The sequence below is a fragment of the Marmota monax genome, unplaced genomic scaffold (genome assembly GCF_021218885.2).
Source record: "Marmota monax isolate L192 unplaced genomic scaffold, Marmota_monax_Labrador192_F-V1.1 WCK01_AAM20220418_F8-fsc00036, whole genome shotgun sequence".
NCBI lineage: Eukaryota > Metazoa > Chordata > Mammalia > Rodentia > Sciuridae > Marmota > Marmota monax.
Genome location: NW_026694491.1, coordinates 3,832,939 through 3,849,635, shown reverse-complemented (window position 1 = coordinate 3,849,635; position 16,697 = coordinate 3,832,939). Strand labels below are relative to the sequence as shown.

The following is a 16,697-nucleotide window of genomic DNA, read 5'->3' as shown; positions in this document are numbered from 1 at the left end:
TGCAGGGCTAAAACATGGTCTCCTCTATAATCCTTTATTCTCTGTCCAGTTAACAAGCTTCATCTTGGGACTTCCATAATATTTTAAACCTTTATCACAGCACATATATAGCATGCCTTCAAATCATGGTTGGTTGTTGTATGTGTTATTTGCTTCTTGTAGGGAATGTGTGGGCTCATCTATGCATTGTATGGACACACTAAAGAAATAGTTGTAGTTAAATGAATGAATAAAAAAAGTTTTGAAAGCCTACATATTAAGAGGTGGAAAAAGGAGATTTTTGAGCTTTTTTTTTTTTTTTAAAAAAAAGACCATATATTTCTATTTGAGACAGCCTAAGTGATTAACAACTGAACAACTAATAAAAAGTATTTATTATTTCTCTAAGTGTAACTTTAAATGAAAAAGAATTTTGAACGGGCAAAAAGGATCCCTGCAGCTTGCAAAGGCACTAATTATAAGAAACAGCAATTTACATTATTTATAAGGAAGCTATTTACATTACTTAGCCCTGTCAGACATGGTGGTTGCATAGCTCCATTCTTTCATTACTGTGAAAAGAATAAAGCAAACTGACAAGGAAACAGAAAAGATATTATAATGGTTGCATCTCATTATAAGAAAGATAACATCTCTAAAATGTTTTAAAAATGCCTCAAATATAATTTAAAATGAACAAAATGGAGACTTCCATCTTACCATGATGATGATTCAGAATACAAGACCCATTTAAATATTCAGACAAGCTTCCAAAAACTACTCCAAGTTAAGCATTGTTGACTGAAGTATGCCCCAGGAGAAAGATGACTAAGATCAATGCTTCATAGTTCAAGTATCTGAATTTAATTTGTTACATTTTCTTTTTTTCAGTGACTTTGAAATGTTTTGCATTATGAGAAAGGTTATTTGTGAGATCAGTCAGATGGGGTGGGGTAGAGAATCCTACTTTATCTGATTTTTATTTATTTATTTTATTTTCTACTCTCTGACCACTTTAATTTAATTGAACCTTGCTGTTCCACTTTCATCAATATGAGCGATAGCTATCAGTGGCAAATTACACCAGCTTTTGATCTGAAGAGGACAAGTATGCTCTGTAAAAACAAGGGAAATATGAGAAATAAGAGAATTTACCAAGTTGATTTTTTTAAAGTCTATCATTTGTTTTGTAAAGGTACCAAAGATGATTTTCTCCCTAAGCATAAGTTGTTTAAAGTCTTAAAAATTTTACTGCTCATCTAGAGACAGAGTAAAATCTTTGCCAATCACAGGATGATTCCTACACCTTGACTGGAGAAGCAGACTCTGATAATGAGGCACTCTTGCATTTCAGTGCTTGCCACGAAGGTTCTCTGGCCATAATTATTACCTGCCTCAAAGAGCAAAATCACTGTAATCTTACTTCAAAGAATATTAGGGTACAGTACACATGACATATCATGCTAGTCTTACAAATTAGTACAGGCCCACAGAGCTTGCAAGAAATTAGGTCAGAGCTGGAAGAAATCAGGCTGTGGTCTAATAAGCTTCTTAATCCTGAATGGGAAATCAGGCTCCCTGGGTGTTAGGGTCACTGTTTTTCTTTATTTCTAAGTGTGAAAGAACTGATAACAACTTTTAGTGTTAAATGCCTGCTCCCCCCCCCCAAGCTACCAAATAATTGTGGTTCTTCTATAATTTTTGGCATTGCATAACTTATAAGGAAAGCAGGTTCCCTATTAGTTGAAATTGAAACTTTAAAATTTGACTGTCCTGTTGCCCATAATATGTGGGGAAAGAAGAACTTCCTTTGCCACCAATTATTTACCCTGAGGTCTGTAGTTTCCCCATTAAAAGCGAAGTTTCCTAAGATCCCTTCATACAATGCAAAAGTATTTTGAGAGTTATCACTTCAGATCATTAGTATGAATTTGTTAAATAGTTAAGTTGCATAAAATATACATTAATTTACAATATAGTGATAATTAGGATAAGGGTGAAATGATAATAAATAAATGATTATTAGAGGCAAATCATCATTTCCACAGTTTTAATATGTAAAGGGAAGAGAATGGATCAATTACAGGTTCTTGATTTTTAAATTGCTTGTCAGATGGTTTCATCATTTCAATCTGATTAATAAGCTTCATTTTGGGGAGTCATCAATATTCATTCATTCTGAGCACAGGCTTTGGAGTCACAAGATTAGGACCTGGTCTCTGACGCTATGGTTTTCCTCTGACCTTGGTCAAATAATTTAACCTTCCTAATCTTTGATTTCCTAAACTGTGGAATGGAGGTACTAACAGAATCTTAATGACAAAGTTGTCATGATGGTTAAATGAAATCTGATATTGTTTGTGTTTCATATGCTTATAACAACAACGTCTGACATACTAATGTATGTAATATCATCATTATGAGCAGCTTCACCATCACCCACTATTGTTATTAAGTGGTTAAGATGAAAAAAGAAGTACAGTCTGGATTCGTGATGGTAAAAATTCAGCTGTAATATTCGCTGGCTCTCTGTTCAAAACTTTCTTCCTATTCTCAGCTCATACAGCGGTGCCAATGGGCAACAGGACAAATAACCTTCAGAGCATCATTCTTTTCTGGATCCAATTCTTTATTCCTCTGCCCTCCAGGGGCCGCTGTGTTTCCCGGAATGCGCGCGGGATGCTTGGTTGCCGCGAGACCGTCGCCAGGCAACCGCGTGTGTACACACCGCCGGCCGGCCGGGGTCGCGTCAATATGGCGGCGCAGGGCACCAGCTCTAGCCCTCTGTCGGGCACGTCTGCCACATCCACGTCGCCCCAAGAACTGCCATCGACCACACCCCTGACTTCGACTGCAATTTCAGAGTCGCCCCGGGAGTCGAAGGCGAGCTCCCCGAGCCCGCAGCCTCAACTAGCCAGTCCCGAGGACCCGTTGCCCATCGCCGCGTTTTATGGGCCGTTGGACGCTAAAAACCCGCTCCTCGCCTCTTTCGAGAAGGAAATTCGCGAGTTGTTAGGCTTTATGAAGAAAAAGCAGGTTTTAGTGACGACGGCGGAAGAGAAGCACGAATTCCATCTGCGTTGGTAAGCGGAGGCCGGGCGCTGGGGAGGAGGTGATGCCCTTGAAGGCAGGTGGTGGCCCCAAGAGCCCGGTCAGCGAGGTGGACGCCGGGCCTGACCAGAGGGCCCAGGAGAGAGAAACAAAGTTGGAGAAGTGGAGATTCGTCGCTATGACAACCTTAAATCTTGGTTACATGTATGTTGGCTTCCTGCTCAGGTCAAAATAAAAATCAACACGGAAATGTTTCCTAACTCCCCATTTGTTCTGTTTCTGAGTGTCCCTTGATGGCTCCTCTAGGCTAATACTTTTTCTTTTTTCTTTTTTTTTTTTTTGGACTCAGGGGTGTCACAACTTTTGATTTAGTGGGTGAACAATTTTGTATACAAAGATAAAGGAATAACTTTGAGGTGGCTTAGGTTCTCGAAGAAGTTCTTAATATCATGAAGCATGAAGTCAGTCATCCTGGGAACATATGCATTTTTATTCTCTTTTTATGTTACTATTAGAATCACAGAGACTTTTTTTCGTAGACTTTGTGATTCATCTGCACATCTGTTTGCCTTTTTTTTTTTCTTGGATTCTATCACCATGTTATTTCTGTGAACTGCAAACTACCTGTTTTTAAGATTCTTTCCTGTTTATGTTACCATCTTTCTTGGCCAAATACATTGCAAAGAGAACAGTCACAGATGTAGACAAATAGCAAACACCAGAATAGTGAATGGTTTAACTTGCATTTTTTTTGTTCATGCATTTAATATAAAGAAATAGTTTATTTAATTAATATAAAATTTATTTAATATAAAGAATGTTTATTATTCATTTATGCATCTAATTAACTATTTATTGAGCACCTATCAGGTGCCTTTCTAGAAACTAGGAAAACGACAAGTTAACATGATATAAAAATCCCTTACCTCATGGAGCATATATTTTTGTGAGTACAGCCATCCACTAAAAAATGTGGAAGTACATTAGTCTCCCTTATATATGGTTTTGCTTTGTAGTTTCAGTCGTCAACCATTACCTGAAAATATTAAATGGAAAATTCTAGAAATAAACAATGTATACATTTTAAATGCACATCTTCAGGAGTACTGTGATGAAATATCACACCATCTGCTCTGTACCAACTTGGATGTGATTCATCCATTTATTCAGTAAGATCCACACTGTAGCAACCACCTGCCCATTAGTTAGTAGCAGTCTAGATTATCAGATCAACTGCTGTGGTATCATAGTACTTGCATTCAAGTAACCCTTATTTTACTTAATAATGGTCCCAAAGTGCAAAGTAGCAATGCTGGCATTCCAGATATGCCAAAGAGAGCCATAAAGTGCTTTCTTTAAGTGAGAAGGTAAAAGTTCTCAATGAGGAAAGAAAATAATTGTATGCTGAGGTTATTAATATCTATACTACAATAAGACATTTTGAGAGAGAGCAAGCACAGTCATATAACTTTGATATAGTATATTGTAATTGTTTTATTATTAGTTATTATTTTTCATCTCTCACTCTCTTTTTTTGGTACTGGAGATTGAACTCAGGGGCACTTGACCACTGAGCCACATCCTCAGACCTATTTTTTATTTTTATTTTAGAAAAAGGGTCTCACTGAGTTGCCTAGCACTTCACTTTTGCTGAAGCTGGCTTTGAACTCGTGATCCTCCTACCTCAGCCTCCTGAGGTACTGGGATTACAGGTGTGCACCACCACACCAAGCTTATTTTAATCTCTTACCCTGCCTAATTTATAAGTAAAACTATCAAGGCTATGTATGTATAAGAAAAAAATATCACAAATATAGAACTTCGTACTATGTGTGGTTTCATGTACACACGGGTGTTTTTGGATGTATTCCCTGAGGATAAGGGAGAACTATTGTAAATGCATTTTATTAGGAGATAAATGCTAGAGAGAAAAATAGAGCAGGGAATGGGGATGGAGGATATTGGATAAGTATTGCAACTTAAAATGGGATGACTTGGCCCATGGTTAGGGAAAGTCGGTAAAAGTGACTTTTTAGAAAAATGAGGACATGTGGGAGCAGTTGATGAAGATTTCTGTGCAAAGAGTAGTCCACACAAAGAGAATCATAATTGTGAAGGAAGTGGGGTGGGATTGTGATTATGGAAGGTGCAGGTTTCAGGTAGAAGGGAGGTAGATGAAGGAATTTAAGTTTATATACATTGAGATGTAACTCAACATTCAGGCAGAGCTATTATTAGGTAGATGGACTTTTGAATTTGGAAGTCAGAGGAGATACACATTTGGGATTTATCAACTTATTATTGATATTCAATTGTAAATACCTGATGGAATAGCTAAGGGAGGCAATCTACATGCAGAAGAGGAGAGTGAAGCACTGAGCCCTGGGATATTCCTACACTGACAAGTAGGATTGTAAAGAAGCGAGCAGTGAGTGGCCTAGGACAAAGGAGGAAAACCAGAGTGTGTATGGCGTACTTCTAGCAAGGGAGAGAAAGTTTTCAAGGAGAGGCAATGATCACTGTGGCAAATCCTGCTGGTGGGCCAAGAAGATGAGAACCCAGAATTGACCAAGAAGGGCACACTATATACTCAATATGCATATATATATATATATATATATATATATATATATATATATCTTTAAATCTATTTGTTTTCTTGTGTATTGCCTGCTCCCCTCCCAGAATGTAAGTTCCCTGGTGACTTGGGATAGTGGGTCTGCTTTTCATCATTTTACCACCAGGACCTACCTGGGAGTTGGGTCATAGTGAACATTCAATAAATATTTGGTATTGCAAGAATTCAAGGGTTATTATCCTAGCATTTTTAGTAATTCTGAACATTATGGATAGGAAAACAGTCCTGGGTCAATCTGTAAGGACACTGTCCCATCTTTAAACATAGTATAATAAAATGGCAAATGTTAAGGACTGGCCCAGACCAGCTTCTCATATAGTTTAGTGATTTTATTTATGCAACAATTTTTTATTGCGTGCCCATTATGTTCCAGGCACTGCACTAGTCACTGATTGCCCAGTGAACAAAACAGATGTAGGAATCTTGTTCAAAGAGTTGATAGACTGGAGAGGGAGATACTTTCAATGAGTCATTAAGTCAGCACACAAGAAAGTACTATGAAAGAACTATCAGGCATTTATATGTGCCAGGCATTGGACAAGGCTCTGGGAATGCAGCAGTGAACCAGACAAAAATCTGTGCCCTCCTAGAGCTTAGATTCCAAAATAGACATTAAACATACCAAATAGGTACTCTTTAAGGTAATCTAGAAATTGGTGACCTCTGGCGAGAAAAAGAAGGGGAGAGGTTGTGGACTTGGAGACAAGGAGGTTGCAATTTTCAGTAAGATGATCAAAATAGATGACATCTGAGTGGAGAGTTGAAGAGAATATGGTGGCAACCTGCTTTCAAATGAATGGTAAGAGAGGTGACATTAAGCTGAGATTAGAAGTGTGCCTGAGAGTTGATCAGACAGAAAGATAAATGGAACAAGCATAAAGGAAAGAGCCAGGTACCCTAAGGAACACAGAGAAGCCCATTTTGCAGAAACATAGTGAATTCAGGTACAATGGTATAAACTGAGATTACAAGAATAGATAGGGTTTTGGGATGTTTTAGACACCACTTTAAAGAGTTTGCATTTATCCCAAATGCAGTGGGAAATCATTAGGAAGTTTGTGGTAAGAGACTAACCTTATAATTATGTTTTAAAATATTGTTTTGGTGATCATGTCTAAATGGAGCAAGAATGGTAGCATAGAGCCCAAGAGGTAGGAGTTGCTTTGATAATGTATTTGACAGACAACTATTTTTTTTTTTCCAAAGGAGAGAGAGAGAGAGAGAGAGAGAGAGAGAGAGAGAGAGAGAGAGAGATAGAGCGAGAGATAGAGAGAGAGAGAGAATATGAATCTTTTTTTTTTTTTTTAGTAGATGGACAAAACACAATGCCTTTATTTTTATGTGGTGCTGAGAATCGAACCCGGGTCCTGCCCGTGCCCCAGACAACTATTTTTAAAATCAAAACTTGTTTCTTATAAGAATTTTTGTAAGCATTAAAATCTAAATTCTGATTATAACAGCAATGTCATTAAATATTTGTGTGAACATTTTAAAAAAATATTTTTGTTATAAGGAGATAAAATTTAGGTATTCTGTTTATACAGTTGCAGTTTTCAATTTTAGAACAATCTAAATATCCAGTAACAGCTATAACCAATCAGCAATGCAAAGTCTTTAAATGATATATATTCTACAGTGTATTTTATATTTTGTTTAATCATTATGTAAGCCATTATTAATGAGTAGCCTCAACCTGAACTTAAAGAGTCACTAAAAAAATCTTTTTCCTGTTATATAACCTTGATTGATTTGATAAAGCTGCTTTTTTTCTTTTATGAGTAACAAACCTAGTCATCATCAGAACAAAACTTCTCATCTGGAAGGTTTGGAAGCATTAACTATTTCATCCACATAATTTAAGAATTCTAGCTGGTTATATATTTGACTGGTTATATATTTGAATTCATTATATTTATTCTAAGCCTGAAGCATTTCATGGAGCAGCAAATCCAAGTACAAAAGGTTAAAAATGAACAAACAAAATATATTTCCCTTTTAAAACTTCTCTGGTTTATATTTGTCACATTATTTATTTGGCATGATCATTTATTACTGGTACACACATATATTTTTCTACCCCAAAATATTATTAAGAGGTTTATAAAGGCAGGAGTGCTTTGTGTTCTTCACTCAATGACCCAATTAGTATCATTTAATTACCCAGATGAATGAATTGACGGGTTTCTGTAGAGATTGTTTCATTAATATCCCAGCATGGACATCATGACTATCAGATTGTTCTTTAGTCCCTAAGTTTAGAGTCCTGTCTATATTAGTTAGATCAGGCTACCATAACAAAAATACCATAGACCACTTGGCCTAAGCAAGGGAAATTTATTTTCTTATAGTTCTGGAGACAAGTCCCAGATTTCTGGTAAGGGCTTTTTTCTTGGCTTGTGGAAGGCTACTTTGGCATCATATGGCCTTTCCTCTGAGACAGCTTGGAGAGGGTCTAGATTCCCCTACCCCCTTCCTTTAAGTACTGAAACCAGTATTACAGCACCTTCATGGCTGAAGAAAGGCCAGATTCCAATTAAATATGCCCTACTGTGACATGGTGACATTTTCAGCTTGATCTGATAAGATGATCATGATCTTGATATAGCATAAATGTGTGAGCCATTTCATGTGTAATTCTTTATAGACAGCTTGGTTCCTCACCGACGTCTCTTCTTGGAGTTGTACCTGATTTTATTACCAGTTTTTATCAGAATTCATTGGGGGATCATTTTGCTTTTGTTTCTTGACCAAGAATTGCTTGATGCTGAAAGTCTTCTTAGAATACACGGTGAGGAACAGAATCAAGTACATGCATTGCAAAGTGGTTTCTCTTCCTATAAGGGCATTAATCCCATTAGTGCAGGGTTCTACTTTCATGACCTCATTTAACCTTAATTGGCCCTTCTCCAAATATAACCACACTGGGGGTAAGGGTATGAATTTGGATTGGGAGGACATAAACATTCAGCCCACAACATTCAATTTTCTAGAAATTTATGATATGGATTTGACAACTGTTAAAGGAAATTTGGATTGTTCCTAGAGACATTTATAAATTCCAAGAGAGAGGGAAGGAATAAATGCTAACTAAATGAATTAATAAAATAAACAATGATCTGCTATCCTTTTAACTCTGACTAGAAACCATTTCGAGAATACTGTATGCTTTGTTTTGGTTTCATTTGGTGGAAGGATGCATAACCTGAAATGGATTGACTGGATATTGGAGCCCTTAGCTCTTTGTAGAAGAGAATAAAATGAGAACAAGAAAAATTTCCCTAATTAGTCATTCTTTCAACATGTACTTGCCGCAGTCTGGCTGGGCACAATCAGCAGCCACTTGTCAAAAGAAACTAACTTTATTTTTAGAACCACACACGCCAAACAAAACAGCCTCTCAGGAAAAACCCTCAGAGCCTCAACTGCCACCACCGGCTTTCCACAAGCCTCTCTCTCCCACACAAGCTTCTCTCCACCTCCCACAATCCTCCTGCTCTTGAGGCCGATTGGCTGGGTCACGTGGGCGGAGCCAAAAAAGTCCCCCAATGAGCAGCTCCGTGGTCTGAAAGGGCAGGGAAACAGCCCAATGAGCATCACCGCAGAGGAGCCAATCAGCTAGATGTTGCTGGGGCCGCTGTGAGCCAATCATCAGCCGGCAGCTGGAAGTTTGCTGGCAGCTGGAAGTTTGCTGGGGCCCCTTCGGCTGTGGCTCTCAACATCTCCCCCTCTCTGTTTAAACAACAAGCATGTGGCTTAGGGACCGTGTCTGTTAGGCAGTCCAATTCAACATATGGTCCTTACCCGTCATCGGATGAACTGACCTCTAGGCGTCAGCCTCCTGTCTTAGGTTGGTACCACTGCAATTGGATCATCCCCGTCATTGACTACCGGTCCAGCATACAGCTATACTTGTGGATAGGCCTTTGCACCAGTGGGGGGGTGAGGTTCTTTGCCTCACCTCTGTTGGCCCCCAAATTTTAGACCATCACTAGTAGAGGAGGATGCAAAATGCCATGACATTAAGCCAATTGAGGGCTCCTTTGAAAAATTGTACCACCGGTGACATCATCAGCAAAAATACCCCAACACTACCACAAGTCGCTGCACCAACAGATAGTTCACAATGCATACAGGTGAGCTCACAATGTGTCCAGGCAAGTTCTGCAAGCAGTTCAGTGATGGCTATTGTAGAAGCTGTAGATTGGTTTTATCTTTGACTTCACCAGCACTGGGATGAAGATAGGAATTCTGGCAATAATGGCTAAAGAAAAAATTATGTAACATTCCAGAAGGCACTAAAAGAAAACAATTTTCTTAACAATTTACATTGTCTTCACCGGCGCTGGGATGAAGATAGGAATTCTGGCAATAATGGCTAAAGAAAAAATTATGTAACATTACAGAAGGCACTAAAAGAAAACAATTTTCTTAACAATTTACATTATCTTTAAGAGAATTATTAAATATAATGAAAAGGAAAGGTGAAAGTAAACAAACAGATCTGTTAACCTTCTTTTTTGTTTACATATTAAAACAATCCTCAACAGTTGTTTACCCAATTTAAATTAAACCATATAAATCACGTGAAAAAAAATATTTGGATCCATTTTATCATGAGCGCTCATCATATATGATATATGGACATACATACATTCAAACATATAACACAAAACACAAGTGTGCACACATAATATAATACATACAACACATAACATTATAGTAAAGGCCTTATAACTTTTTACAGGTGAAATCTCCATTGCAATGTTTAAAAACTCTATAGTCAAAAAATAGAACTGATCAGCAAAACATTAACCTAGGTCTGTATGAGCTCAAAAAACAAAATAGAACTTCATGATATGGCAAAGGGCAATAATAAAATAGATATTGAAAAAAGCATCCTGGTTCTGTTGCAGATGTAAGAATAGCCAAACTGGAGTTTTGGATATCAGTTGTTATGGATTTGAGCCAAATCATCTTCTTTTTGGTCTGTAGAAATCACTTTAGTTAATCTTTCTGGAATCCAAATCGGCTGCTGTTCTCCCTGTGGAAACACATAAACAGACCCCCGACTCCAGACAATCACTGGGTCAGGACCTTGGTTAATCTCTCTGGAATCCAAATCGGCTGCTGTTCTCCCTGTGGAAACACACAAACAGACCCCCGACTCCAGACAATTACTGGGTCAGGACCTTTCCATTGTCCTGTTAGAATATCCTTCCAAAGTACCTTGGGCTTATGCACATTTTTTGGACACATGTGCCTTTCCGCAGCACTAAGTCCTGATGAATCCAAATTTAAAAAGTTTAGAGTAAAAAGGGTTATTTTAAGTTTATCTTTGGGGAATATATACCCCTTCCCAATTCCTTCTTTTTGCTTTAATAAGTACATTTTAATAGTTTGATGAGTTCTTTCAACTATGCCTTGTCCCTGTGGATTGTATGGGATTCCTGTTATATGAGTCATGCCAAATGTTGAGCAAAATTGTTTAAAAGAGGTAGAAGAATAACCAGGGGCATTATCTGTTTTTAACTATTTTGGAACACCCACAGTGGCAAAGTTTTGTAAGCAATGAGCTATAACATCTTTAGTTTTTTCTCCGGCATGAAGGGAGCCCATCAAAAATCCAGAAGAAGTATCAACTGTAACATGCAAATATTTTAATTTTCCAAATTCTGGCAAGTGTGTGACGTCCATCTGCCAAATATGGTTAGGTATCAATCCTCTAGGATTGACTCCAAGATTAACTTGTGGTAAAAAGGTCACACAATTTTGACATTGTTTTATTATTTGTCTAGCTTGTTCCTTAGTTATTTTAAAATGCTTTTGTAAAGTATTAGCATTGACATGGAACTTTTTGTGAAAATTTATAGCTTCTTCTAGTGTAGAGAAAATATGTATGTCATGTGTAGTTTTATCTGCTAAATCATTGCCCAAACTAAGGGCTCCAGGCAATCCTGTATGTGCTCTGATATGTCCTATAAAGAATGGATCTTTTCTGTCCCAGATTAGACTTTGTATAGTGGAAAGCAAAGAGAAAACAGTAGAAGAAGGGGAAATCCTACCAGCATCTTCAAGAGATACTATAGCATTAACTACATACTGACTATCAGAAAATAAATTAAATACAGAATCTTTAAACATCACAAAAGCTTGTAAAACTGCATTAAGCTCTACCTTTTGAGCTGATTGTTTGGGTACTAAAAATGTAAAAGTTTGATCAGGGGTAACTACTGCTGCTGTACCATTATTTGACCCATCAGTGAATATATTTGGAGCATTCATGATAGGTGTTTTTCTTGTCATTTTTGGAAAAATTACAGGATGCAATGACCAAAAATACAATAAAGGATTAGATGGTAAGTGGTTATCAAATGAAACATTAGATTTGCACATGATTATTGCCCAAGTATTTAACTCATTAGCTAACTCATCAATTTGATTCATAGTATATGGAGTAATAATTTTATTGGGAGAAATTCCAAACACTCCCTTTGCTGCTTTTATTCCTTTGAGTATTAATTGTCCTACAGCCTCAGGATACCTAGTAAGAATAGTGTTAGGAGAATAAGATAAATGTATCCATAATAATGGACCTTCTTGCCAAAATACTCCTGTAGGAATATTTTTTGTTGGTAGTACAATAAATAATAAAGGCAAACTTATATCAATTCTATCCAAATGCATATTTTCCATATATGTTTCAATGATTTTTAATGCCTTTCTTGCTTCAGGCGTTAACATTCGGGGTGAATTTGGATCTGATGGACCTTTTAGGATATCAAATAAAGGTCCCAACTCTCCTGTTGGTATACCTAAATAAGGCCTTATCCAATTTATGTCTCCTAATAACTTTTGAAAGTCATTAAGTGATTTGAGTTGATCTACTCGTATTTGAATTTTTGGTGGACGGACCATGGTTGAGGATAATAGAACTCCTAAATAATTAATTGGAAAATTTAATTGTACTTTATCTATTGCTATCTCTAGATTATAATTTTTTAATAAGTTTGTAAGTGTGGCATAACATTCTAGCAATGTGTTTTTATCTTTGTGTGCTAATAATACATCATCCATATAGTGAAATATTTGTAGTTCAGGATTTTGATTTCTAAGTGGCTGGATTACTTTGTTAACATAAATTTGACACATAGTTGGGCTGTTAGCCATCCCTTGAGGGAGTACTTTCCATTCATATCTCTGATCAGGACCTTCATGATTCAGTGCAGGGATAGTAAATGCAAAACGTGGACTATCCTCAGGATGAATTGGAATTGAAAAAAAACAATCTTTAATATCTATAACTAAAACATACCAGGTTTTTGGCAAAGCAGACAACTGAGGAATCCCTAATTGAGCAGGTCCCATAATAACCATCTCATTATTAATGGCTCTTAAATCTTGCAATAATCTCCATTTACCAGATTTCTTTTTGATGACAAAAATGGGAGTATTATGGGGAGATACAGAAGGTTGTATATGTCCTTCCGCTAATTGTTGTTTGACCAGGTCATGGGCTGCTTGTATCTTTTCTTTAGTCAGGGGCCACTGAGGAACCCATACTGGTCTTTCTGATTTCCAAGTAATTTTTATTGTCTCAGTGGCCCTTTCTGAAAATCCAACCCATGTCTTTCTGTTCCTTGATCTATTTGTATTGGTGCTGCTATACCTTGTTCTTGTTTTTCTAATCTTTTTCCTTTCCTAAAACCTTGTCTAGTCATAATAGTGGGTGCATTTTGGTTGATGTTATTTGTTAATGTCAAACCTAATTGATCTAGGACATCTCGTCCCCATAAATTTATAGGAAGATGATCCAATACATATGGCTGTATAGTTCCTTCACATCCTTCAGGATCCTTCCAATCTAATACCATTGCACTTCTATGGAGATTAGTTGCCACTCCTAGGCCTCGAAGCGTTTGAGTGGCTTGTTGTAATGGCCAATGTTTTGGCCATTCTTGACAAGAGATGATGCTAAGGTCTGCACCTGTATCCAGTAGCCCATTAAATTCATGTCCTTGAATATTTAGTTTTAGCATGGGGCGAGAATCTAAATTTAAAGAAAGCATAGCCCAATCTACACCTGTGGAGCCTAATCCCTTGGAACCTCTTTCTACAGTACGACTGGAAAATTTATCATGTAGGCTGGGTATTATTAGTAACTGTGCTATTCTATCTCCTGGTGAAATTACTGATATACCCTTTGGAGAACTGGCTATAATTTTTATTTCACCTTCATAATCGGGATCAATTACCCCAGGACTTATCATAAGTCCTTTTAGAGTAGAAGAGCTGCGTCCCAATAATAAGCCTACTGTTCCTTGGGGAAGAGGTCCTTTCACCCCTGTGGGAATGATTTGAACTCCCATCTCTGGAGTTAGTACTGCTCTGGCGGAGGCGCAGATGTCCAACCCTGCGCTCCCTCTGGTTTGTCTGATGAGGGATCTGATGGACAATGTGTCCTGGGCACTACCCTGATGGGGTTGCTGGGTTCCTCCAGTGCTCCGTATATTTGTGGTTTTGGGCCCCGGAGCATTGGGCCCCCCTGTCCATTTTTTGGCAATGGAGCCCGATGCCTTTCTCCATGATATCGTGGATAAACACCTGGTCCTTGTTCATTTTTTGATAATGGAGTACCCTCTATGGTGGTTTGAGAACGGCATTCATTAGCCCAATGTCTCCCTCTACGGCATCATGGGCAAATACCTGGTATTCTACTCCTTTGATACCTAGTTTTGTTAAACCCTCCTCCAATGGGGCAATTCCTTTTAAAATGTCCTGTTTGTTCACAATTGTAGCATGTTCTTGGCCTGGCATCTAAAGCCTGTTTTACTGCAGCTGCCACAATTTGCCCTTGTTCATTAATGTCTCTGGCATCTAAAGCCTGTTTTACTGCAGCTGCCACGACTTGCTCTTGTTCATTAATGTCTCTACATAATTTAATATATGTGTTTAAATCTTCATGTTTCCATGGTCTAATGATATCTCTGCACCAACGATTCGCTTGCTCATAAGCCAGGTGTTTTAGTAATGGCATTGCTTGTTCTGTATTCCCAAAAACTCTGGTAGCTGTTTGAATAAGCCTATCTACAAATTCAGCATAAGGTTCATTAGCTCCTTGTATTACCTTAGATAATTGACCTTGTAAACCTCCATGTCCTTGTAAAGTCTTCCATGCCTTAATTGCATCTGCAGCAATTTGTGCGTATACGCCAGGATCATATGCAATTTGTTGCTGCTGATCCTCATAAGGTCCCTTTCCTAACAACATATCTAGATTTCTCTGAGGATAACCAGCTGCTGCATTTTGCCTAGCCGTCTCCTTGCAAAATTCCTCATTGGCAACCTTCCATAACAGGTATTGTCCTCCATTTAGCACAGCTTTACACATATTAGCCCAATCTGCTGGCGTCATGTTCAAGTTGTTAATGGATTCGACCATGCTTACAGTGAAGGGTGCTTGAGGACCATAGGTTGTTACAGCCTCTTTTAGCTGCTTCACTGTTTTGAAATTTAAAACTTGGTAAAATCGCTGCCCTCCTGCCTCAAATACAGGGCATGTTAATATTTGAGATCTTGTCTCAGGATCCCAACTATCAACTGCGGGGGTTGGGGACCTCCCAGCATATGGAGGTGGCCTTGTTAGTTGGACACTTACGTCCTCTGGTGATAGAAAGGTGTTAGTAGCAGTCTCCTGTTGTAACTTTCCCCCTGATGGCTTTTTCTGTTTTATACTTTCTTTCTCTGTCTGACTAGCTTGAGAGGCCTTCTCTTTTACTTGAATCTTTTCCTCTGTCTGACTAACTTGAGAGACCTTCTCTTTTACTTGAATCAATATGTCTTCTCCTTCCTCTACCTTTGTCTGAACTGAAGGCTTTGGACTAAGCAAACAAGATATGAATGTCCACAATGGCAATGTGCCAACTGGCAGAGTCCCTGGGCTTTTCTTTTCTATTCTTTTTAAATCTTCACCATGATGGTTCCATTGTGATATATTTAACAACTCCTCCTTAAAAAGCCATGGGCTACATTTTTGTATTGTATCAACGTATGCCCTGATTGTTCTTGATTTTACTGAGATGCCTCCTTCCTCTAATAATTTACTTAACACTCTTTCAGTTTGTTTTTTACTAATTTCTGATCCCGTATTTCTACTATAATACAACCCAACAAGATAACGCCTAACAAAACTGAAACTGAGTGAAACAAAATTGGAACAACACAAAATCATTATAATAGCCTCCTGAAATGTCCATCCGTCCTTTCTCCCTATCTGTTCCTCAGATGTGAGCGGTTTTTCTTCTGTCTCACTCATCTCCAGGGACAGGCAACTTAAAACAAAAGTGAAACAAAATAACAAAAGAAGAATCTTAAAATGGCTACCCATCCTCTCGCCCTGCCCTCAGGGGCGAGCAGTTCACTTACCCTCAGTCGCTCCCCGTGTGAGCCACCAAATGCCGCAGTCTGGCTGGGCACAATCAGGAGCCACTTGTCAAAAGAAACTAACTTTATTTTTAGAACCACACACGCCAAACAAAACAGCCTCTCAGGAAAAACCCTCAGAGCCTCAACTGCCACCACCGGCTTTCCACAAGCCTCTCTCTCCCACACAAGCTTCTCTCCACCTCCCACAATCCTCCTGCTCTTGAGGCCGATTGGCTGGGTCACGTGGGCGGAGCCAAAAAAGTCCCCCAATGAGCAGCTCCGTGGTCTGAAAGGGCAGGGAAACAGCCCAATGAGCATCACCGCAGAGGAGCCAATCAGCTAGATGTTGCTGGGGCCGAGGAGCCAATCAGCTAGATGTTGCTGGGGCCGCTGTGAGCCAATCATCAGCCGGCAGCTGGAAGTTTGCTGGCAGCTGGAAGTTTGCTGGGGCCCCTTCGGCAGTGGCTCTCAACATGTACTAGTCATTTACTATACTGTGGCTGAGCAGATGAACATATCATTGAGGTCCTTGTCCTCAGGGTTATTATTATTTCCTCTCTTAGGTTTATTTCTCATCTTGGGGTTGTGAAGATGAATTGGGCGGGGG

The 16,697-nt window shown here is 38.5% G+C and overlaps 1 protein-coding gene across 3 annotated transcripts in view; it reads left to right on the top strand.

The window, feature by feature from the left end:
* The first annotated feature begins 2,642 nt into the window (after positions 1 to 2,642).
* Cfap54 (cilia and flagella associated protein 54) overlaps positions 2,643 to 16,697 on the top strand; it is a 295,409-nt gene continuing 281,354 nt past the window's right edge. For all 3 annotated transcript variants that reach the window (XR_009224446.1, XM_046419397.2, XM_046419399.2), the window contains exon 1: positions 2,643 to 3,062. Coding sequence is in view for 2 of the 3 variants with exons in the window: in XM_046419397.2 (XP_046275353.2) it covers positions 2,659 to 3,062 (404 nt within the window). In the remaining variant the exon portion in view is untranslated. The remainder of the gene's footprint in view (positions 3,063 to 16,697) is intronic.